The sequence below is a fragment of the Ceratotherium simum genome, chromosome 17, assembly GCF_057802395.1.
Source record: "Ceratotherium simum simum isolate JZ-2026a chromosome 17, ASM5780239v1, whole genome shotgun sequence".
NCBI lineage: Eukaryota > Metazoa > Chordata > Mammalia > Perissodactyla > Rhinocerotidae > Ceratotherium > Ceratotherium simum.
Window position 1 is genome coordinate 13,474,532 of NC_141916.1, and position 23,919 is coordinate 13,498,450.

The 23,919-nt window shown below is 35.3% G+C and overlaps 2 protein-coding genes across 2 annotated transcripts; both read right to left on the reverse strand.

Moving 5' to 3' along the window:
- Positions 1-5,658: 5,658 nt before the first annotated feature.
- Positions 5,659-6,594, reverse strand: LOC101389280 (olfactory receptor 6C2-like). The gene has a single exon (XM_004429193.2). It carries the CDS (start codon positions 6,592-6,594, stop codon positions 5,659-5,661), a length of 936 nt encoding a protein of 311 aa, XP_004429250.2.
- Positions 6,595-22,026: 15,432 nt separating this feature from the next.
- Positions 22,027-22,968, reverse strand: LOC101402354 (olfactory receptor 6C2-like). The gene is made up of 2 exons (XM_087441998.1): positions 22,757-22,968; positions 22,027-22,705 (listed from the first exon to the last, which is right to left on the reverse strand). The coding sequence occupies exons 1-2, from the start codon at positions 22,966-22,968 to the stop codon at positions 22,027-22,029; spliced, it is 891 nt and encodes a 296-aa protein (XP_087298124.1).
- Between the last annotated feature and the right edge of the window lie 951 nt (positions 22,969-23,919).

The following is a 23,919-nucleotide window of genomic DNA, read 5'->3' on the forward strand; positions in this document are numbered from 1 at the left end:
CCACTAATATGAAAAAACAGAGGATTATAGTTAGTAATCCATCAAAGGAGATGTGATACTTGGAATAATTTCTCCCTCATCACCTCTGCCCCAAAGATGCCCACGCCCTAATTCAAAAACCTGTGAATATATTGTCTTGTGTCAAAGGAAAATTAAGGTTACTGATGGAATTAAGGCTGAAAATCATTTGCCCTTAAAATAGGGAAATTATCCTGGATTATCTAGGTGGGCCCAAAGTAATAATAAGGATCCTTGAGTAGCAGTGGGAGGCTTAAGAGGAGAGTCAGAGGGATATTTGACCATGAAGAAATGTTTAGAGTGATACAATGTTGCTATTTTGAAGAAAGAAGTGATCCATTAGTTAAATAATGTGGGCAGCCTCTAGAAGCTGAAAAGTCAAGGAAATGGATTTTCCTCTGGTGCCTCCAAAAAGTTAACACAGTGATTTTTAGCCCAGTGAGTCTCATATTGGGCTTTTAACCAAAAGAATTGTTAGATAATAAATTTTTGTTGTTTCAAGCCACTAATTGTGCTATTTTTTTATAGCAGTAGTAGGAAACTAATATAGAAGATAAAATCAAAACACAAAAAAAATTCACTTAATCCAAAAGTATGCATAAAAAAGAGAAAAAAAACAACATATAACAGATGGAACAAATATAAAAGAATTAGTAACACGATGATAGATTTAAACTTGGACATATAAAATTTCATTACATGTAAATGGTCTAAATACCCCAATTAAAAGGCAGATATTATCATATTGAAAAAACAAGCAAAACCCAACTACATCATGTGTACACTAAATCCTTTTCAAATATAAAGAGACAAATAGGATAAAACTAAAATGAAAGGAATGAACATAACTTGCTAGCATTATTCAAAAGAAGTCTGTAGTGGCTAAATTAATATTAGGCAAAATAGATTTTAGAGCAAAGTTTACTAAAAATAAAGCAAGTCATTTCATAATGATTAAAGAGGTCAATTTATTAAAATGGAATAGAAATTCTCAGATTGTATGCTCTTACTAAGAGGGTTTCAAAGCAGATGAAGCAAAAACTGATAGAATGCAAGGAGAAATAGACAAATACACAACTACAGTAGGAGATTTCAATACTCCTCTCTCAATAATTGGCAGAACAGATAAACAGAAAATCAGTAAGACTATGGAAGACGAACAACAATATCAACAGACAACTAATGGATAGAGCAATAGGCAGAAAATCAAGAAGGAAATTGAAGACATGTAAAACTTTATAAACCACTGAAACCTAACAGCCATCTACAGGACATTCCACTCAACAATAAGAGAATATGTATTTTTTTCCAGGGCACACTGAACATTTGTTAAGATAAACTTTATTCTGAGCCATAAAACAAATCTCATAAGTGTAAAAGTATTCAAGTTCCACAAGGTGTGTTCTCTGAAACAGAGGAATTAAGCTATAAATCAAAAGAGAGATCTCCCAAAAAGGCCAAACATCTAGAAACTAAATAACATACCTAACATAACTCACATTTCAAAAAATATATCTAAGGTGAAATTGTAAAAAAGATGGCTTTACTGGTGGATTGTACCAAACGTTTAAAGAATTAATGCCAATCCTTCTCAAAGTCTTCTGAAAATTTTAAGAGAGGAGAACACTTCCAAATTCATTTTATGAGGTCAATATTACCCTAATCCCCAAGCCACATATGATACTATAAGTAGGGAAAACTACAGGCCAATATTTCTGATGATCGTAGATGCAAAAATCCTCGACAAAATACTAGCATGCCAAATTCAACAGCACATTAAAAGATTCATACACCATGACCAAGTAAGATTTACCTCTGGGATGCAAGAATGGTTCAACACATGAAAATCAATGTAGGGGCTGGCCCGGTGGCACAAGCGGTTAAGTGTGCGTGCACCGCTGTGGCAGCCCGGGGTTGGCCGGTTGGGATCCCGGATGCACACTGACGCACCTCTTGTCAAGCCATGCTGTGGTGGCGTCCCATATAAAGTGGAGGACGATGGGCACGAATGTTAGCCCAGGGCCAGTCTTCCTCAGCAAAAAGAGGCGGATTGGCAGATGTCACCTCAGGGCTGATGTTCCTCACACACACACACAAAAAAATCAAAGTATATGGTACACTAAATTAATAGAATGAGGGATACAGATCACATGATCATCTCATTAGATGCAGGAAATGCATTTGACAAACTCAAACCTTTTCCTAATTAACATCACAACAAACTGGCTATAAAAGGAAGCTACCTCACATAATAAAGGCAACATATAATGTATATAACTATATATAAATCCCACAGCTAACATTATCCTCAATGGTAAAAAAAACTGAAAGCTTTTCCTCTAAGATCAGGAGCAAGACAAAGACACATACTCTTGCTACTTCTATTCAAAATCGTATTGGAAGTCCATCCGGAGCAATTAGACAAGGAAAAGAAATAAAAGGCATATAAACAGAAAAGGAAGAAGTAAAATTATCTTTGTTTTCAGATGACAAGAGAAGCAACTTAAATGTCCGTTGACAGATGAATGATGAAAAAATATGCTATAACCATAAATGGAGTACTATTTAGCCTCAAAAATGAAGGAAATCTGCCACATGATACAACATGAATAAAACCGGAGAACACTATGGTAAGTGTAATAAGACAATCACAAATGCTGCAGGATTCCACTTACATGAAGTATCTAAAATAACCAAACTTACAGAAGGACAGAGTGGAATGGCAGTTGCCAGGGGTTTGGAGGAGGGGAAATGGGGAGGTTTCTGGACCAAACTACAACAATATTCTCTCTTTCGTCCATACAGTTTGGTGGACTTAGTATTTCTTTATGCAGAACCTTCACGGTATTCCTCCACCGCCTGGCACATTGGTGACAGCTGGCTCAATGCATGGGTGAATTTGTTTGGGTCTCGGATGACTAGCCAATTTTCAAATTGTCATGAGTTTGAGAATTCCTGATGAGAACGTTTCCATCTTTTTCCTGGTGGGATTCATTGTCTCACTTGGGGAGGTGCAGAGACAGAAACATTAGAAGTTTGACACCAAGGAGTAGCCCAGAAACCAGTCCTCAATTTTCATCCCTCTTTAAAGAGGCTTCATTTTTTCATTCAGGTGTCTCGTTCCCCTTCATTCTTCATAGGTTAATTTTCAGTGAGCCTTCCCCTGACAACCAGTAAAATTCTGATACTCATTGTCCTTATTTCTTCATTCCAGTTTTTAGCTCTTTCTACTCTAAATTGCATTTTTTTTTTTGAGGAAGATTAGCCCTGAGCTAACATCTGTTGCCAGTCCTCCTTTTTTTGCTGAGGAAGATTGGCCCTGGGCTAACATCCACGCCCATCTTCCTCTACTTTATATGGGATGCTGACACAGCATGGTTTTGTTAAGGTCTGTGCCCAGGATCTGAACCCCCGAACCCGGGATGCCGAAGTGGAGCACACAAACTTAATCACTATGCCACCAGGCCAGCACCTAAATTGCATTTTTAAGGGACATTTGCCACTTATTACTATATATTAGAGTATTGGCTTTTCTTTATTCAATTACATATTTTAATAATTATATGTTTTGCAAGATAGTGAATACAATATGTTATTTCTATAGGGTAATTGTCATTTTTTTGCATCATAATTTATCATATCATCTAATGATATTTTTTATTTTAAGTAAATTTGTCCAATCACAAAGTTATCAACCTATATTCTTGATCTAAACATTGGGTATTTTAAATAACATAATTTTTCTTGTGATGTGCCTCGAGGTAATTTTGATGATTACATGTGCAATCCTGGAGAGGCAGTGCCATGTCCTATGCAAATTACAGGCCAGTTTCAATAACATGAAACAGGATGGAACCCTGGCTCCAACGCTTGCCGCCATTGGTTAATATTCCCACACCTCAATTTAGCAATCTATGGAACAAAGATTAAAAACCAGCTCCAGGGGGCTGCCCAGTGGCACAGTGGTTTGATTCTTTATGATTATTTTCCGGTCAGAAATTAGCATTTTTATTCAATAAGTAATTATTCTCTCTTTTTTTTTAGGAGTTGTAAGGCTTTTTTATCCAATATATTTGAAGGTAATGTATTCGGTATCAATTATTTACTAGGTTTTATACACACTGAAGTGTGCATAAAAAGAAAGTTTGTGCCTTCGTGGCAGATTTCAAATACACAGTATAAACAAACTTTTAGAGAAATTGGTGCTGGAGTAAAGAAAGCTTAGGTTAAAACAGCAGGTAGGATAGACAGTTTCTCCAGACTTGGTTTGTATGTTTGTGTGGTGAGGGGAGGAAGAAACAGACTTGAAGTGGAAATGACATTTAAATTGAGACCTAAATGAAAAACAGAAGTGGGATGGAAGAATGAGGGAAAGAGCACTTTTTAACAGAGGGAACAGCAAGTGCAAAATCCTGGAGATGCCGCGAGAGAGTCCAAGGACGGCCAGGAGGCCTGCGTCCCAGAGAGACAGGAGAACACTTATCAGTGTGGAAATTCATTTAGTAGTTTTATGCGCTCTTTTGAGAAAAACTGATTGATATTTTGTGGTCTTCTAACTTCTAAGCCATTTATTTCATATTATGAAAAAGTTTAAGTATTACTTTAATTATAACCCTTCATTTGGACTTCTTTTACAGTTGTCTTAGATTTCCATGTATATTGCTGGTTTGGTTTCATTGATTTCTTTAAAAAGTCTGTTTCCATAATACATAAAAATTTATTCCTTAATTTAGCTATATTTTTAGTTTGGATATTCATGTTCTATATTAGCAATTGGATATTTTTGACAATCTTAATAACTTCTTTAATTCCTCAACTGCAATGAACATTTTGACATTGTATTATAATTTCATATCCTTCTTGAAAATAGCTTTTACTCACATTTATTCAAGATATTATTTATTCTGTATAATCTGTGAATCTTTTAATTTTAAAACTTCAGCATTTTAGGTGTGTGTGCATGTGTGTGTATTTATGAATAAAATCCAGGATCCTAGATATCAAATTCTATTTTCATTTAAAGCACATTTAACTTGGACATATATTTATTTTTGTTTTCTTTACTTTTCAATTATATCATATTACTTCTTGCTAATGATGTTTATTTAAAAATTTTTAGGAATATAGGGTTATTAGTGAGCTGAATAAGTTTAGGGATATTATTAATTTTAAAAAAATCTATGCCTGGAACTTGACCTACCAAGAACGAGGCACTCGATAATTTTTAATTTAATCAATTAAAATTTTCAACAACATTTACATTGGAAGATTGGAAGAGCACTTGAAATCAATTATTTTCTTGCCAGTCCAGAAACTAAAAGTTATTTCCTTGTTTCATTTGTGTTTGTTTTATTTTTCTTCATTTCAATTTTGTTTGCTAGATTGAAGTAAAATCAGGCTTACATTTACTGGAAAATTATTTTTATGTCTTCTGATTGGGATCTGACCCTGAAAGAGGTTTGTTTGCAGGGACTTTTAAGGAGTGAATGCACGTGATGGAGGGTGTTCGTCCTGGATGCAATAAATAAATGTTTGAGAAACTTAACTTGAATAAAGATCAGATCAAGAAGACACAAAGAGATTTAGAGCTTAATGGTTCATACTTAGCTTGATATTTTATTTCTGGACTTGAACATTCTCTTACTTCTTTGAGACCAATGCAATTTTTTTGAATGTGTCACTAAAGGCTTGTCTCACTTGTTTGTTTCTCAGAGTGTAAATGAATGGATTCAACATGGGAGCGATGGATGTCATTAGCACTGTCACACCCTTATTAATAGCCACTGATTCCTTTGCTGAAGGTTTCACATAGATGAAGATACAGCTTCCGTAGGTGATGGAAACCACAATCATGTGAGAAGAACAGGTGGAAAAGGCCCTTTTCCTTTGCTGGGCAGAGGAGAATCTTAGAATGGTCATAACGATGTAAATGTAGGACAGAACAACACACACAAGGGTCAAAATTAAGGTGAGCACAGCACAGACAATAACCAACTGCTCTATGAGCCATGTGTCTGAGCATGAAATCTTCAAGATAGGAGATGCATCACAGAAAAAATAATCAATAACATTGGAGTCACAGAATTTCAAATTTAGGAACAGAGTAAGTGGTGGGAGTATGATCAACAAGCCAGATATCCAGCAGCAGAGGACAAGACTCTTGCAGACTCTGCTGCTCATGATGGTCCCATAATGCAGGGGTTTGCAGATGGCGACATAGCGGTCATAGGACATGGCGGCCAGGAGAAAAAATTCTGTTATTCCAAAGACATCAGTAAAAAACACTTGAATAACACAGATATTATATTTAATTGTCCTGTCACCTGTTACTATGTTGTACAAATATCTAGGGATACAAGCGGATGTAAATGAAATTTCTAATAAGGCAAAATTCTGTAGGAAAATGTACATGGGTGTTTTAAGGTGGGAGTCCACTAAAGTGAGGGATATGATGGTCACATTTCCAGTTATACTTAACACGTAAGTAAGAAATAGGAACGTAAAAATTGGAATCTGAAGTTGAGGGTCATCTGTGAGTCCCAACAAGATGAAGGTTGTTATTGTGTGGTTTTTCATCACTGATTATGAAATTTGTTCAATTTCACGTAAAATGTAGAGATATTTTATTTGAAAAAGGCGTTCAAAGCCAGATAGCAGGAAACAGTGACTACCAGAGACAGCAAACTAATTCACATCTAGTTTCTTCTATAAATTGGTAATTGATATTGCCACTATTCTAGTGGGCTTGGCTACTCTAATGTTTCTATTTTATTGTTTTGGCAGTTTTGTGATAGATTTTTAAATGCGTTTTAAAAAATTGTTCTACCATCCCATTTTCCTCTTTTATTTCACAGTTGTCATCTATACCCAAGACCGGATTTTCTCATATGATCAGACGTGAGCCACAATGTATTGTAGCTTATCAGAATTATGATTTTTTTCTTAAATCTAAAGTTTCTTCTTTATTTCAAAGGCGACTATTTAAATGTAATAATTTGTTTCATGTCTTTCCTTGAAGATTTTGTCATGATAAAATGTAAATATGTAGCAACTAATGTGGGCCCCATGAGGCTTTGTTGATCCATCTGAAACTTGTACTTCACATTTTGCCACTATGACCAAGCGTGTGTTTTTATTGTTTTGTTTTGAGTTTTAACATGCAACTTCCACATTGTTGGATCACTCCTCTGACTCTCCTGGAGCTATGTAATTTACACTCAGTGTCCACCGGATACACATTACAGAGAGTATTTTAATGCACAATTTATTTGCTACATGTGAAGAAATGTTTGGTGCAACGATATGCAGCTGGAAAAAGCCCACATATTTCTTTTATGCTTTCAGTCTGCTTAGTTAAGTATGGAAAACACTCTAACACCTTGTTATCACTATCACTAAGTTCAAAATCAAATTTAAAGTACTAAATATACTCTCCACGCACCTGTCTTTGCTCTCTCCCTCAGTCTTAGCCGTACTGACAGCACCATGTTAAGAGGAGTCCTTCTGCTGTAGGATCTCCATCCTTCAATACCTGGCTTTCCCGCCTATGTCTGTGTGACCTTGGGCAAGTTTCCCAACCTCTCAGGCCTTCTGTTCTTTAATCTATAAAATGGAGATGACTATTGTATCCACCATATACAGTTAAAATGATTAGAAGTAATACATTTATAATAAAATCCGTTGCATGGTATGCACTTCATATACGTCAGCTGTTATTTTCTGGATTCCCACAGAAAATTCATGTGCTGTGAACTCAAAACCACAAAGTCCTGAGTGGGACTTATTCCCTGTGTAACCCCTATCTTCTTCTTTCTTCTCCATGTTTCTTATAATAGAAAGAGTAGGGATAGATTACGCTCGCTGCGAATTCACCATGTGATAGGTCTTGTAGTAAGCACTTCACATAGGTTATCCGTCTGAAAAAAGAAGAAATCTCCCCTCCTATCTCGCTCCTTCCAAACTCCATCCTTACTTCTCAGTCTCCCAAACTACCCAGATACAACTGTTTATTTGTGATTTTCACTTTGAACACCACTTCTACTGGAAAGTCTTCTAACACTTGATTGTCTGACTTAACTGGTCCTCATCTGTGCTCTCTCTTTGATTACGTTACTACCTTCCATGCTGCCGTAACTGTTAGCTGGCATCTTCTCCTTGCTTTAGCTGTCAAGCAGATAAATAGCTGTGTCTTTCTTGGTAGTTATTTTTCTTTCTTCAGGACTCTGTCAGTAAGATATTCAAACTGGAGGTCAAGGAATTCACACATCTAAATACATAATTTTTCACGTATTCATCTTAAAATATATTATGAATATTTTACATCGCTATAAGATAAATGCCCTTAATTTAATTCCATTTAATTTAAATCCAATGTATTTGTGTAACTCTTATTTTTAAATCTTTGTTTTATTTTTGTACCTTCTTATTATTTCAAAATTTCGCCTATATTGAAATAGCTTTATGAATGTAGCACAAGTTTTAAATCAATTTCCAACACACTTTTTTGTATTCCTTTGTTTTCTGCAATTGTTAAAGTGTCTGCAGAAAGCAGCTTTTTATAAACATTATTGCATGATTTCATAATAATGCCTGGAAATAACATTTCAAGGAAAAGAAGATATTCATTTAGAATTTTTGTATACATTTACCAAGGTATCATTTACAAACTTCACATCACGTTTCCTTCAAATCACTGTGTGACTGCACAATTGTATCCACACTGAAATTACTACAAGATATCTTGTGTCTTTTTTCAAGATTATCGACACTTTTATTTGCTATAGATTTTGGTGCCATTGGGTCTCACACAATTTACACCATGGAATATTCACTTATTCAGTCTACATTTAAAGCTTTTATCCTTGTCTTCTGCATATAGAGATTTTTTCCCCTAAATATTCCACTTATTCCAATATTCATATAATATTTATGTCTCTTCAATGCATATTTTCATATTTTAAAACCAGAGTTTAAAAACTTTCTAATGTTTGCTTAGGCTCAATAGTTGTTCTATAGTTTTTCCTTAGCTATCACACTCAGTTTTACTAACATACTTAATTGTTTTTTAGTTCTGAACTAGTATCTCCAGGATTTGAATGTCCTTTATACAAACGAATAGAAAGTAATTTGCCTTTCAATTTCTTAGCAAACTCACTTAGCTTGTTATATGATTTGTTCCTTTAAAATATTCACTTTCTTCAGCAATTAGGGCAAGATCTTCTCTCATTGTAAGAGAGTTGTATAAACAGTTACGTGATACATGTAATAACATTTACTAACAGTTACTACAGTTAAACCCCAAGGTTTACTGTCACTATCATTGGAAAAGAAAGACAGTAATGATTTTTTGAAGACCTTTGACATTCCTAGGAACTGTGGGGACATACCATAATAACTACAATAGATAATTTTAATTAAAGCAAAGGATATGCTTTTCAGTCTTCCTATCTTCCTTAATTCATTACTCCCCAACCCAGTGGCTCCTAGGGCTCTCCACAGTAACACGCTCTTTCCTGCACCCTCTGGGTGGTAGCTCTTGTTCCAAAATATTTTTTATTTATTCCAATCATTAATAATCCTAGTTTTTAAGAAGCAAAATTTAAGAAAAACTTTGCATCTTTCAAAGGTGTTTATATTTTTTAAAAGTGCAAGGATAATTAATTTTGTCAATATTATTATATAAATTGTCACAGTGGGTGATTTTAAAGTAGATATACATGTTTTTCTTTTTAAAGAGGAAAGAAAGGGTGTGGCAGAGATAACTTCTCACTGCATATAAATTCACATTACCTTTATGTAAACTATAGAAAGCAGCATTCAAAAACTACAGATCTTCAGAAAGATCTGTGGATCTTTATGTAATAATTCAAATATTAATTACATCTGATTTTGATAAATCATGTCAAATTTGCTTCTCAGAGAAAAATGACATACAGGTTTACCAAAGATGAAAGTGAATGAAATGGTCACTGTACTTAGTCTTCTGAGAGTTAATAATAGCTTTAGCTGATTCTCTAACAGCAAGAGTCCTAAAGGCTAATTTGATGTAAAGGACCTATTAGAAAAGTTTTGTGTGGGATTTACTTGGTTCTCGGCTTATGAATCCACTTACCCTGACTGGTGCTCCGGGGGGTTCTACAATTCTGAGTTTTTTCATCTCCAACACAGTGAAATTTCCAAACCAAGAACTTTGGTTCCCTTTAGGCCTAGGAAATATTTTCTGGCTATCTCTTGGTCAAAAGTAAAATAGTCTTCAACTGTTTCCCCTGCTTGCTTTGAAATCATTGACATAATGAGTTCTCTTCATAGGGTAAGAGGCTTTTACACTATTAAGTTATATATTTGATTTATTTGCTAAACCTGAGACTAAATAATAAATAACTGGGTCCTTGGTGACCTAGGTCCAAACGTCACTAATGAGTCTCCTTTGTAATGAACTTGGCCAAAAATCCTGAGAGATGCAGCAGTGAGGGCAGTGTCCTTGGAGACACAAAGATGCAACATTAGCAACAGGCGCAGGTCAAGACACAATAGCAAAAAACTAGATGGTCGAAAAGGGGTCTGCCTTTCCTGCGTTTCTTCCCTGCTGTCTGTAGAAGCTGAAAGGTCACAACTCTATCACACCTGCTGCTTTTTCTCAATCTTTAAAAAAGATAACAAAATAGGAAAATGTTAAAATACTCAAAGCAGGTGCAAATTCATTTTAATATAATAAGGAAATATATGAATATTTAAAAAATAAAAATACTATTTCCATCTCCCCTTTTCAGCACTTCCTATGATGTGGTCATATATGGATTCATGTGAAGATAGCTTTCTTTTAATTTATGTAAATATACGTTTTCTTTTCACAATAGACTTAATTGTGGATGCTATCCGTATATAATTTTCACATCACAATACTTATACTTTCTTTTCACAATAAACACTGGTTTGGGTGTTCACTGCTGCTTTTAATTTTCCACATTATTTGCTTGGATTAATCCTGTGCACTTTTTTTAAACTGTGCTATATACTCTAGTAATTTCTTGAGATGTGGGCTGTAAACATAACTTTTCTTTCATTTCAGATATTAGAGGCAGGGAGGGAGAGAGAAAGAGAACAATATATAGGTCAAATAAGAGAGCAAATAGCAAGAGAGTAGATTTAAACACAAGATAGCAGTGAATACAGGAAACTCAAATCTATTAAAAATTGTGGAACTAAAGAGAAATCAAAACCCAATTATATGATTTTATAAGACCCTCATAACAACAATTTTCTGTTTATAAGAGACATTTTAAATAAGTACACGAAATGATTAAAAGGATAAAAAATATGGAAAGATATATTGCGCAAACACTAATGAGAAGAAATCTTTATTAATTGTACTATTATCAGGCAAAGAAAACCTTAAGCAAGAAATGGTACTAAAAATGGGGACTAGGGCCGGCCTGGTGGTGCAAGCAGTTGGGCACATGTGCTCTGCTGCAGCAGCCCGGGGTTCGCAGATTCGGATCCCGGGGACGCAACAACGCACCGCTTGTCAGGCCATGCTGTGGCAGGCGTCCCATATAAGGTGGAGGAAGATGGGCATGGATGTTAGCCCAGGGCCAGTCTTCCTCAGCAATAAATAAATAAATAAAAAGAGGAGGATTGGCAGATGTTTCAGCTCAGGGCCGATCTTCCTCACAAAATAAATAAATAAATATATAAAATAAAAATGGGGCGAGCCCCATGGCTTAGCGGTTAAGTGCACAGATCCAGGGCACGCACCAATGCACCGCTTCTCCAGCCATGCTGAGGCAGTGCCCCACATACAGCAACTAGAAGGATGTGCAACTATGATGTACAACTATCTGCTTGGGCTTTGGGAAGAAAAAGGGAAAAAACAGAGGAGGATTGGCAATAGATGTTAGCTCAGAGCCGGTCTTCCTCAGCAAAAAGATGAGGATCGACATGGAAAGTTGCTTCAATAAATGGTGTTGGGAAAAGACAACCTAACAATTGGGAGAAGATATTTGCAAACCATACAACTGATAAGGGTTTAATCTCCAAAATATATAAAGAACTCATGCATCTTAACAACAAAAAAACTAACAACCCAATTGAAAAATGGGCAAAAGACCTGAACAGACATTTCTCCAAAGAAGATATACAGATGGCCAACAGACACATGAAAAGATGTTCAAAATCATTAACTCTCAGGGAAATGCAAATCAAAACTACAATGAGATAGCACCTCACGCCCGTCAGAATGGCTATAATTAACGACATGAAACAACATATGTTGGAGAGGATGTGGAGAGAAGGGAACTCTCATACACCGCTGGTGGGAGTGCAAACTGGTGCAGCCACTGTGGAAAACAGTATGGAGATTCCTCAAAAAATCAAGGATAGAACTACCATATGATCCAGCTATTCCACTGCTGGGTATTTGTCCAAAGAACTTGAAAACACCAATGCGTAAAGATACATGCACCCCGGTGTTCATTGCAGCGTTATTCACAATAGCCAAGACTTGGAAGCAACCTAAGTGCCCATCAAGGGATGAATGGATAAAGAAGCTGTGGTATATATACACAATGGAATACTACTCAGCCATAAGAAACGATGAAATCCAGCCATTTGTGACAACATGGATGGACATTGAGGGTATAATGCAAAGTGAAATAAGTCAGAGGGAGAAGGTCAAATACCATATGATTTCCTTCATTAAGTAGTAGATAATAACAACAATAAACAAACATAGAGACAGAGATTGGATTGGTGGTTACCAGAGGGGAAGTGGGGAGGGAGGAGGGCGAAAGGGATAATTTGGCACATATGTGTGGTGATGGGTTGTAATTAGTATTTGGGTAGTGAACATGATGTAATCTATAAAGAAATAGAAGTATAATGATGTACACCTGCAATTTATACAATGTTATAAACCAATGATACTGCAATAAACAAAAAATTAAAAATTAATTAAATAAATAACTAAATAAAAATAAAATTAATTATTGTAATAGGTAAAAAAATAAAAAAATAAAAGACACTGAGTAAATTATTAGAATTAATTACTAAATTTAATTATTAGTCATTACTAAATTTGGAAAGGTTGCTAGACAAAAGTCAATATACAAAAACAATAGCACCTCTACACACTAGCAGCAAACAATTTTATAAAAATGAAATTTAAGACATCCATATAAAATAGCAACATATTATCAAATGCCTAGGAATGAATCTACCAAAATACCAAGTAACATCTATCAGTATTGTGCAAAGCCTCTATACACTTAAAATTCTGAAATATTTTTGCTAATTAATTAACGAAGACACAAATGAGAGTGGGCTATCCCTTGTTTTAATAGATCAGAATTCTCAAAGTTGTAAAGACATTAATTTTCCCCAAATTCGCCTCTTAGTTCAACGCAATCTTAAAATAGCTGAAGAGAATTTTTACTTCTTTGCAGAAATTGTCACGGTTTTTAAAGTTCTATGAAAAACGAAGGAGTAAGAGCAAAGCTAACTTCAGGAAGTCGAACAAAGTTGTTTAAATTACACCGCTCAATATGAAAACTTATTATAAAGCTAACATAAATAAAACAGCATAGTATTGATCCACAGATAAACACTATCAGTGGAATTAAACGATGAAACCTGAGAAGGACTCACTTACGCAACAACAATTGATTATGACAGTTTGCCACTGAATGCAAGGAGAAAAGGGCAATATTTTCAATAAATAATGCTGGGTTATTTGAATGTTCACATGGAAAAATTGGACATTGTTCCCTGTCTCAAACCATAGAAAAAAGACAATTTCAAGGCTGTTAACCTTAATTTGTAGGATCTGTGAGTGAAACTGACATAATTACCTACTTTCATGATAGTAAGTTAGGCAAAGATGTCTAAAACAAAAACCAAAGAGCCCTATCAGCAACAGAATTTAAGTGATGAATTGGACTTCATTAAGACTAAGAACTTTTGTTTTTCAAAGTCAACATAAATAACATAAAAAAGTAAGACACAGGTAGAGGATAAATGACTTCAATACATACTCCTGACAAAGTACTGATCTATAGAAAATTCATAAAACTACTAAAATTAAATGTGAAAAAGGAAGAAATCTAATAAAAAGGACAAATTATTTGAATAGACCCTTCACAAAATAGGATGTCTGACGTCTAAAAAGCATATAATACATTTTCAACATCACTAGTCATAATACAGCTGATATTAATAGGTTTGACAAAGGTACATGTAGGTAAGAATATGGAGAAATTATAACCCTTATACAGTGCTGATAGAAGAATAAATTGGTACACTATTTTCAAAAATTGTCTGACAGTGTCATTTAAGCTAAACATGGCCACCATATAGCCTATCAATTCCACTTCTAAGTCTATATTCTAAAAATATGAGTGCATGTGTCTGCTAAATAAACAGCTATAAGAATAATCTTAGCAGTTTTATGTATAATCGTCATAAATGGAAAACAACCCAAATATTCATTAATAGGAAATGATTAAATTAATTGTGCTATATTTACATAATTGACTACAACTTACAAATTAAAAGGAAAAACTACTGCTAACTTAACATGGACGGCTGTCACAGACATATTGTTGAGCAAATGAAACAAGACCCCAAATAGTACATTCTGTGTATTTCTCTTCGTATGATGGTTATGAATATACAAAACTAATCTTTGGCATTATAAATCCCCATAACAGACACTGGGAGGATATTGGTTTAGACAGGCGTGAAAGAGATTTCTGGATTGTTGAAAATACGCTATATTTGGATGAGGGTGATAGTTACCTGAGTAGCTATATTTTCATCAAGCTGTATACACTGATTTACGTTCTTTACTGTAAGTTACACTTTAATATTTAAAAAGTATTTATGTTTTTAGAGATACATACTGAAATATTATAGATGAAATAATATATGTATCTGTTTCAAATCATCAAATGGGGTTTGGGAGGAATGGACCAGTTTGTAGATGAAATAAGATTGGCTATAAATTGATACTTTGTTGACATTGTGATGGATACAGCACTGTACATCATGAAATTTTCTCTATGGAAGTTTAAAATTAAGAGAAATGAAGTGCTTAACACATGGCTTGGCCCAGAGTAAGCACTCAAACAAATTTGTTTACTTTGGGATGTTTTTTAACATTTTGGACATTTCAAGGAATTTAGGAAACTAGTTGTAATTATCCCTGAGCTGAAAAAGACAGGCATCTTGGAACAAGGTCTGTGGGAGTAGTCACTTCTCAGTCTGGGCCCTCAGGTAAACTCTTAGTGGGCCTGAGCAGCGGGAGGCTTTTATTCCTGCATTGCAGGCCTCCTCCAGCTCCCTGCCTCAAGACAGGTGAGGGGTATTATTGCAATCTAAATTTCTAGAAATGGGCGTTACATAATGATCAAGGGAACAATCCAACAAGAGGATATAACACTTGTAAATATCTACGCACCCAATGTAGGTGCACCTAAATATATAAAGCAATTATTAACAGACATAAAAACAGAAATAGACAGTAACACAATAATAGTAGGGGACTTTAACACTCCACTTACACCAACGGATAGATCATCCAAACAGAAGATCAATAAGGAAACATTGGCCTTAAACGACACACTAGAACAGATGGACCTAGTAGATATATACAGAGCATTCCATCCAAAAACCGAAGAATACACGTTCTTTTCAAATGCACATGGAACATTCTCCAGGATTGATCACATATTAGGCCACAAAACAAGTCTCCATAAATTTAAGAAGATTGAAATAATACCAAGCATCTTTTCTGACTACAATGGTATGAAACTAGAAATCAACTATAGGAAGAAAATCAGAAAAGCCACAAATACATGGAGATTAAACAAAATGCTACTGAACAACGACTGGGTTAACGAAGAAATCAAAGAAGAAATAAAAAAATACCTGGAGACAAATGAAAATGAAAATACGACATGCCAGAATTTATGGGATACAGCAAAAGCGGTTCTAAGAGGGAAGTTTATAGCAATACAGGCCTATCTCAACAAACAAGAAAAATCTCAAATAAACAATCTAACAATGCACCTAAAGGAACTGGAAAAAGAAGAACAAACAAAGCCCAAAATCAGTAGCAGAAGGGAAATAATAAAAATCAGAGCAGAAATAAACGAAATGGAGACCAAAAAAACAATAGAAAAAATTAATAAAACCAAGAGCTGGTTCTTTGAAAAGATCAACAAAATAGACAAACCTTTAGCTAGACTCACCAAGAAAAAAAGAGAGAAGGCACAAATAAGTAAAATCAGAAATGAAAGAGGAGAGGTTACAACAGACACCTCAGAAATACAAAAGATTATAAGAGAATACTATGAAAAACTATATGCCAACCAATTCGACAATCTGGAAGAAATGGATAAATTCTTAGAATCATACAACCTTCCAAAACTGGATCAAGAAGTAGAGAATTTGAATAGACCAATCACCAGTAAGGAGATCGAAACAGTAATCACAAACCTCCCCAAAAATAAAAGTCCAGGACCAGACGGCTTCCCTGGTGAATTCTACCAAACATTCAAAGAAGACTTAATACCTATCCTTCTCAAACTCTTCCAAAACATTGAGGAGGGGGGGAAGCTCCCTAACTCATTCTACGAAGCTGACATTACCCTGATACCAAAACCAGACAAGGACAACACAAAAAAAGAAAATTACAGGCCAATATCACTGATGAACATCGATGCAAAAATCCTCAACAAAATACTAGCAAATCGCATACAACAATACGTTAAAAAGATTATACACCATGATCAAGTGGGATTTATTCCAGGTATGCAGGGATGGTTTAACATTCGCAAATCAATCAACGTAATACACCACATTAATAAAATGAAGAACAAAAATCACGTGATCATCTCAATAGGTGCAGAGAAAGCATTTGACAAGATACAGCATCCATTTATGATAAAAACTCTGAATAAAATGGGGATAGAAGGAAAGTACCTCAACATAATAAAGACCATATATGAGAAACCCACAGCTAATATTATCCTCAATGGTGAAAAACTGAAAGCTATCCCTCTAAGAACAGGAACCAGACAAGGATGCCCACTGTCACCACTCCTATTTAACATAGTATTGGAAGTCCTAGCCAGAGCAATCAGGCAAGAGAAAGAAATAAAAGGGATCCAAATTGGAAAGGAAGAAGTGAAACTGTCACTATTTGCAGATGACATGATTTTATATATAGAAAACCCTAAAGAATCCACCAGAAAACTTTTAGAACTAATAAACGAATATGGTAAAGTTGCAGGATACAAAATCAACATACAAAAATCAGTTGCATTTCTGTACACTAACAACGAAGTAGCAGAAAGAGAAATTAAGAATACCATCCCATTTACAATTGCAACAAAAAGAATTAAATACCTAGGAATAAACTTAACCAAAGAGGTGAAAGATCTGTACACCGAAAACTATAAAACATTGCTGAAAGAAATTGAAGAAGACACAAAGAAATGGAAAGATATTCCATGCTCTTGGATTGGAAGAATTAACATAGTTAAGATGTCCATACTTCCTAAAGCCATCTATAGATTCAATGCAATCCCTATCAAAGTTCCAACAACATTTTTCACAGAAATAGAACAAAGAATTCTAAAATTTATATGGAACAACAAAAGACCCCGAATAGCTAAAGGAATCCTGAGAAAAAAGAACAAAGCTGGAGGTATCACACTTCCTGACTTCAAAATATACTACAAAGCTATAGTAACCAAAACAGCATGGTACTGGCACAAAAACAGACACACAGATCAATGGAATAGAATCGAAAGCCCAGAAATAAACCCACACATCTATGGACAGCTAATCTTTGACAAAGGAGCCAAGAACATACAATGGGGAAAAGAAAGTCTCTTCAACAAATGGTGTTGGGAAAACTGGATAGCCATATGCAAAAAAATGAAAGTAGACCCTTACCTTACACCATACACAAAAATTAACTCCAAATGGATTAAAGACTTGAATGTAAGACCTGAAACTGTGAAAGTTCTAGAAGAAAACATAGGCAGTACGCTCTTTGACATCGGTCTTAGCAACATCTTTTCGAACACCACATCTGACCGGGCAAGAGAAACAATAGAAAAAATAAACAAATGGGACTACATCAAACTAAAAATCTTCTGCACAGCAAAGGAAACCATCAACAAAACGAAAAGACAACCTAACAATTGGGAGAAGATATTTGCAAACCATACATCTGATAAGGGCTTAATCTCCAAAATATATAAAGAACTCATGCATCTCAACAACAAAAAAACTACCAACCCAATTAAAAAATGGGCAAAAGACCTGAACAGACATTTCTCCAAAGAAGATATACAGATGGCCAACAGACACATGAAAAGATGTTCAACATCACTAATTATCAGGGAAATGCAAATCAAAACTACAATGAGATATCACCTCACGCCCGTCAGAATGGCTGTAATTAACAAGACAGGAAACAACATGTGTTGGAGAGGATGTGGAGAGAAGGGAACTCTCATACACTGCTGGTGGGAGTGCAAACTGGTGCAGCCACTATGGAAAACAGTATGGAGATTCCTCAAAAAATCAACGATAGAACTACCATATGATCCAGCTATTCCACTGTTGGGTATTTATCCAAAGAACTTGAAAACACCAATTTGCAAAGGTACATGCACCCCTGTGTTCATTGCAGCCTTATTCACGATAGCCAAGACTTGGAAGCAACCTAAGTGTCCATCAAGGGACGAATGGATAAAGAAGCTGTGGTATATATACGCAATGGAATACTACTCAGCCATAAGAAACGACGAAATCCAGGCATTTGTGACAACATGGATGGACATTGAGGGTATAATGCAAAGTGAAATAAGTCAAAGGGAGAAGGTCAAATACCGTATGATTTCCTTCATTAAGTAGTAGATAGTGACAACAATGGACGGATACATAGGGACAGAGATTGGATTGGTGGTTGCCAGAGGGGAGGGGAAGGGAGGAGGGTGAAAGGGATAATTCGGTGCATGTGTGTGGTGATGGGTTGTAATTAGTATTTTGGTGGTGAACATGATGTGGTCCATGCAGAAATAGAAGTACAATGATGTACACCTGAAATTTAAAAAAAAAAAAAAAAAATATGTAAATGAATGGACGTGGTTCTGTTCCAATAAAACTTTATTTGCAAAATAAAAAAAAAATAAATTTCTACAAACTGAAAATGTCTAAAAACTTAGCTGTCACTAAGTCCACTGATCTCTATTTGGAAACTCCCAAGCGACAGATTAAGGATTCAGGACAAGGAGAATATAATTCATAGTATTGTCAGTCTGGGAGTGAGGGCATGGACTAGGCCAATTAAAAAAATGTGAGAAGGTTCGGCAAAGGTGCAAAAATGATGTTGAAAAAATGTCACCAGAGAGTCAGAGCTTTTGTAGCAGAATGAAACGGACTTAATGCTGTGGACCAGTTCATACAATGAGTTGCCAAAATCTCTGCCTGCGTTAGAAAGAGCTTCCCCAAGTCCCTGAACTCATTTTACTTCACTGCTCCTTCCTGCACTCAATACTGAGTGTTGCTCTAAGAAGCAGCTTGGCTCAAATACTCAGATTCCCATTATTTATACTAGTTTACATACATTTCAAGTACAATTCTTCTCTTTAAGGGAAAGTAGTTATGCTAGTGGTCAAATATTTATATTTTCATTCAATAGTTATTTTAGTTTTTAACCCACAGATTAATTTCCTTTGTACCTTATCAACCTTATATTACAAAGATGTATTGCACTTTGTAGTTTAAGCCTACTGTGAGCATTTTTTATTGTTTAAATGTTACTTATACAGATTTCACTAATGTAGGGCTTGCTTAAAGAGTTTCTTGAAAATATCTTTTTCTGAAATTGTAAAGTTTCAAGTTTCTTAAAAATATCTTTTTGCTGAAATTGTGTCTCTGGTGGGGCTTCCTTAAGCCAAACACAGAGTACTGGGTCAAAAAAACAAAATTTGAATTCTGAGTCCACTACTAACCAGCATTGTTTAAATATCTGAAGCATTCCAATAGAAATATAACATGAACCACATATGTAATTTAGAATTTTCTCATGGCCACGTCTTAAAAGAAAAATAAATTTTAATAGTATATTTTATTTATTCCAATATATTAAAATATTATCATTTCAACCTGTAATCAAAATAAAATCATTTTTGAGATGTATCACAATCAAGTTACTTGAAATGTCACTCAAGTCTTGTTTTACTTACTTGTTTCTCAAGGTGTAAGTGAAGGGGTTCACATAGGTAGCAGTGAGCACTGTCACACCCTTATTAGTAGCCACTGATTCCTTTGCTGAAGGTTGAAACATAGATGAAAGTACAGTTGCCATAGATTTACCTTAAATTGTAGACATTTTTGTGCCTTATTTATATGCATTCTATGTTTTTTTACTTGTTTTCACTTTTTACAAGTTTTCATAATCTCCTATCATTTTAGTTTCTCAATAGCCAGTGCATATAGTTATAGATAAAGATATAGAAACAAATACAGATGTAGATATATGGCCATTTTCCTTTCGAATTTACTTGGATTTTAAGAAGAAATGTTAGCACTTTATTTCATGTATTATCTGTTAAAATTAATCTCTTAGCCTGTGATTTATAGAGTATTCAAAATTGTAGGAGGCTACAATTTATACTTCAGCTTCTACATTAAGACACAGTCATTTGTAATAGTTTCCTATTTTTTTTACTTTAAAATATTTTTGTTGTTTGTGATATTTATATTTTATTTAATGCACTGGTCACAAATCCCTTCTAAAATGTAAGATACATGAGGGCAAGAAATTTGTAGGTGTTCTATTCTTATTTCCAATGCCTGAGATGGTGCCTGGCATCAAAAATGCCCTTGAAAGCTAGAATAGGAAAAGACAATAAGCACAATTACTCTATCCAATATAGACAATGAACTCGCTGATTTTGCTTATTTTGTTTTTGCTGGCAGTTTTGTAAAGGCTTGTTAAGAAGTGAAGTCACTCTTTTGTTTCCTAGAAATGTATTATAATTCCTTTCAAAGGGAGCTTCATGAAACAGCTTACTTACCAAGAAAGGAATGACTTAAAAACTTAAAGATACCTACTTAGGAACCAATGATCTTTTTATGAAAACGTCATTCGGCTACATTAGCAAATTCTTCTTAAAGAACAATGCGGTTCTTCAAAATCACTAACTATTAGGGAAATGCAAATCAAAACTACAATGAGATATCACCTCACGCCTGTCAGAATGGCTATAATTAACAAGACAGGAAACAACATGTGTTGGAGAGGATGTGGAGAGAAGGGAACTCTCATACACTGCTGGTGGGAGTGCAAACTGGTGCAGCCACTATGGAAAACAGTATGGAGATTCCTCAAAAAATCAACGATAGAACTACCATATGATCCAGCTATTCCACTGTTGGGTATTTATCCAAAGAACTTGAAAACACCAATTTGCAAAGGTACATGCACCCCTGTGTTCATTGCAGCCTTATTCACAATAGCCAAGACTTGGAAGCAACCTAAGTGCCCATCAAGGGACGAATGGATAAAGAAGCTGTGGTATATATACACAATGGAATACTACTCAGCCATAAGAAATGACGAAATCCAGCCATTTGTGACAACATGGATGGACATTGAGGGTATAATGCAAAGTGAAATAAGTCAGAGGGAGAAGGCCAAATACCGTATGATTTCCTTCATTAAGTAGTAGATAATAGCAACAATAAACAAACACATAGGGACAGAGATTGGATTGGTGGTTACCAGAGGGGAAGGCGGGAGGGGGGAGGGTGAAGGGGTAATTCGGTACATGTGTGTGGTGATGGGTTGTAATTAGTATTTTGGTGGTGAACATGATGTAGTCCATGCAGAAATAGAAGTACAATGATGTACACCTGAAATTTTTGCAATGTTATAAACCAATGTTACTGCAATAAAAAATAAAAATAAAAAAAAAAAAAAAAAAAAGAACTTCAAAAAACAAAAAAAAAAAACAATGCAGTTCTTCTGATTGAGTCACTGAAGGCTTGTTTTACTTGCTTGTTTCTCAAGGTGTAAATGAAGGGGTTCAGCATAGGAGCTATGGAAGTCGTGAGGACCGCCACACCCTTATTTGTAGCTGCTGCTTCCTTTGCTGAAGGTTTAACATACACGAAAATACAGCTTCCATAGGTGATGGAGACCACAATCATGTGGGAAGAACAGGTAGAAAATGCCTTCTTTCTTTGCTGGGCAGAAGGGAATCGTAGAATGGTCTTGATGATGTACATATAGGATAGAACTACACATACAAGGGTCATGATAAAGGTGAACACAGCACAGACTATGACCAACTGCTCTACGAACCAGGTTTCTGAGCATGAGATCTTTCGGAGGGGGTATGCATCACAGAAAAAATAGTCAATAACATTAGAGTCACAGAATTCCAGATTTATGCCCAAGCTAAGTGGAGGGAGTATGATGAATAAGCCTGCTGTCCAGCACCAGAGGATGAGTCTTCTACAGACCCTGCTGTTCATGATGGTCATGTAATGCAGGGGTTTGCAGATGGCTACATATCGGTCATAGGACATGGCGGCCAAGAGAAAAAATTCTGTTACACCAAGAAGATCAGTAAAAAAAATTTGAATGATACAATTGTCATATGTGATTGTCTTGTTACCTGTTGATATGTTGTACAAATATTTGGGAACACAGGCAGATGTAAATGAGATTTCTAAGAAGGAGAAATTTTGTAGGAAAAAGTACATGGCAGTTTTAAGGTGAGAATCTATGAAGGTGAGGGAGATGATTGTCAAGTTCCCAGTTACACTCAGCACATAGGTGACAAATAGAAAGATAAAAACCACAATCTTCAGCTGTGTATCGTCAGTCAGTCCCAGCAGGATAAAAGTTGTTATTGTGTGGTTTCTCATCACTGAGTCCTGACTTCTACTCAATCTGCATTTAAAATTCAGAGATATTTGATGCCCATAGAGTGGTAATTAATAGAGGGAAAAATGCAAAGAAACTTATTCATTTAAATAAATTTATTTACAAGTATTATGAATACACTGGTATTCTAGGTTCCACAGTTGTGTATTTTTGGTCATATCAGGGGAGATTTTAAAAAATTATAATTGCTGGGCCGGCCCCGTGGCTTAGTGGTTAAGTGCGTGCACGCCGCTGCTGGCGGCCGGGGTTCAGATCCCGGGCGCGCACCAACGAACTGCTTCTCCGGCCATGCTGAGGCCGCGTCCCACATACAGCAACTAGAAGGATGTACAGCTATGACATATAACTATCTACTGGGGCTTTGGGGAAAGCAAAAGGAGGAGGATTGGCAATAGATGTTAGCTCAGAGCCGGTCTTCCTCAGCAAAAAGAGGAGGATTAGCACGGATGTTAGCTCAGGGCTTATCTTCCTCATAAAACAAAAAAGATAAAAAAAAATTATAATTGCTTTATCTATGCCATACTCCAAAATATTATAGGTGCTTCCTTCTCATCACATTTTATTCCCAACTTATATTTTATTTTATCTGCACCTTGGATTTGATTTTCCTTTACAGTTAGGTTTGACTGCTAATGTTTTGTGAGTTTAAGAGTTCTTTCCTGTTGACAGACTGAATCCTAAAGCTGAATCCTAAAGTTCAGTATCACCTTCATGTGTTTCCTTGAAGTTTTGTTATTGATAAAGTAGAAATATATTACAAATAGTTTAGGGCTCATTATATAGGCTCTCCACATTCATTACCAAAGATATTGAGCTCTAAATATAATTTTAAAAATTTGTGTTTTCTTTAAGTAACTTCTTCCTTACTCACTCAGTCTCCTGATTCTCTCTTAATTTTCTGTTTAAAATTATACTCAATTCCTACTGTGGTA

Bases quoted from the DNA above. Each gene is read 5' to 3' on its own strand.
- LOC101389280 (XM_004429193.2), bottom strand. From the start codon at position 6,594: ATGAAAAACCACACAATAACAACCTTCATCTTGTTGGGACTCACAGAT.
- LOC101402354 (XM_087441998.1), bottom strand. From the start codon at position 22,968: ATGAGAAACCACACAATAACAACTTTTATCCTGCTGGGACTGACTGAC. The intron at 22,706-22,756 runs ATCTGCCTGTGT...AGGTAACAAGAC, and splicing joins TTCTTAGAAATCTCATTTAC to AATCACATATGACAATTGTA.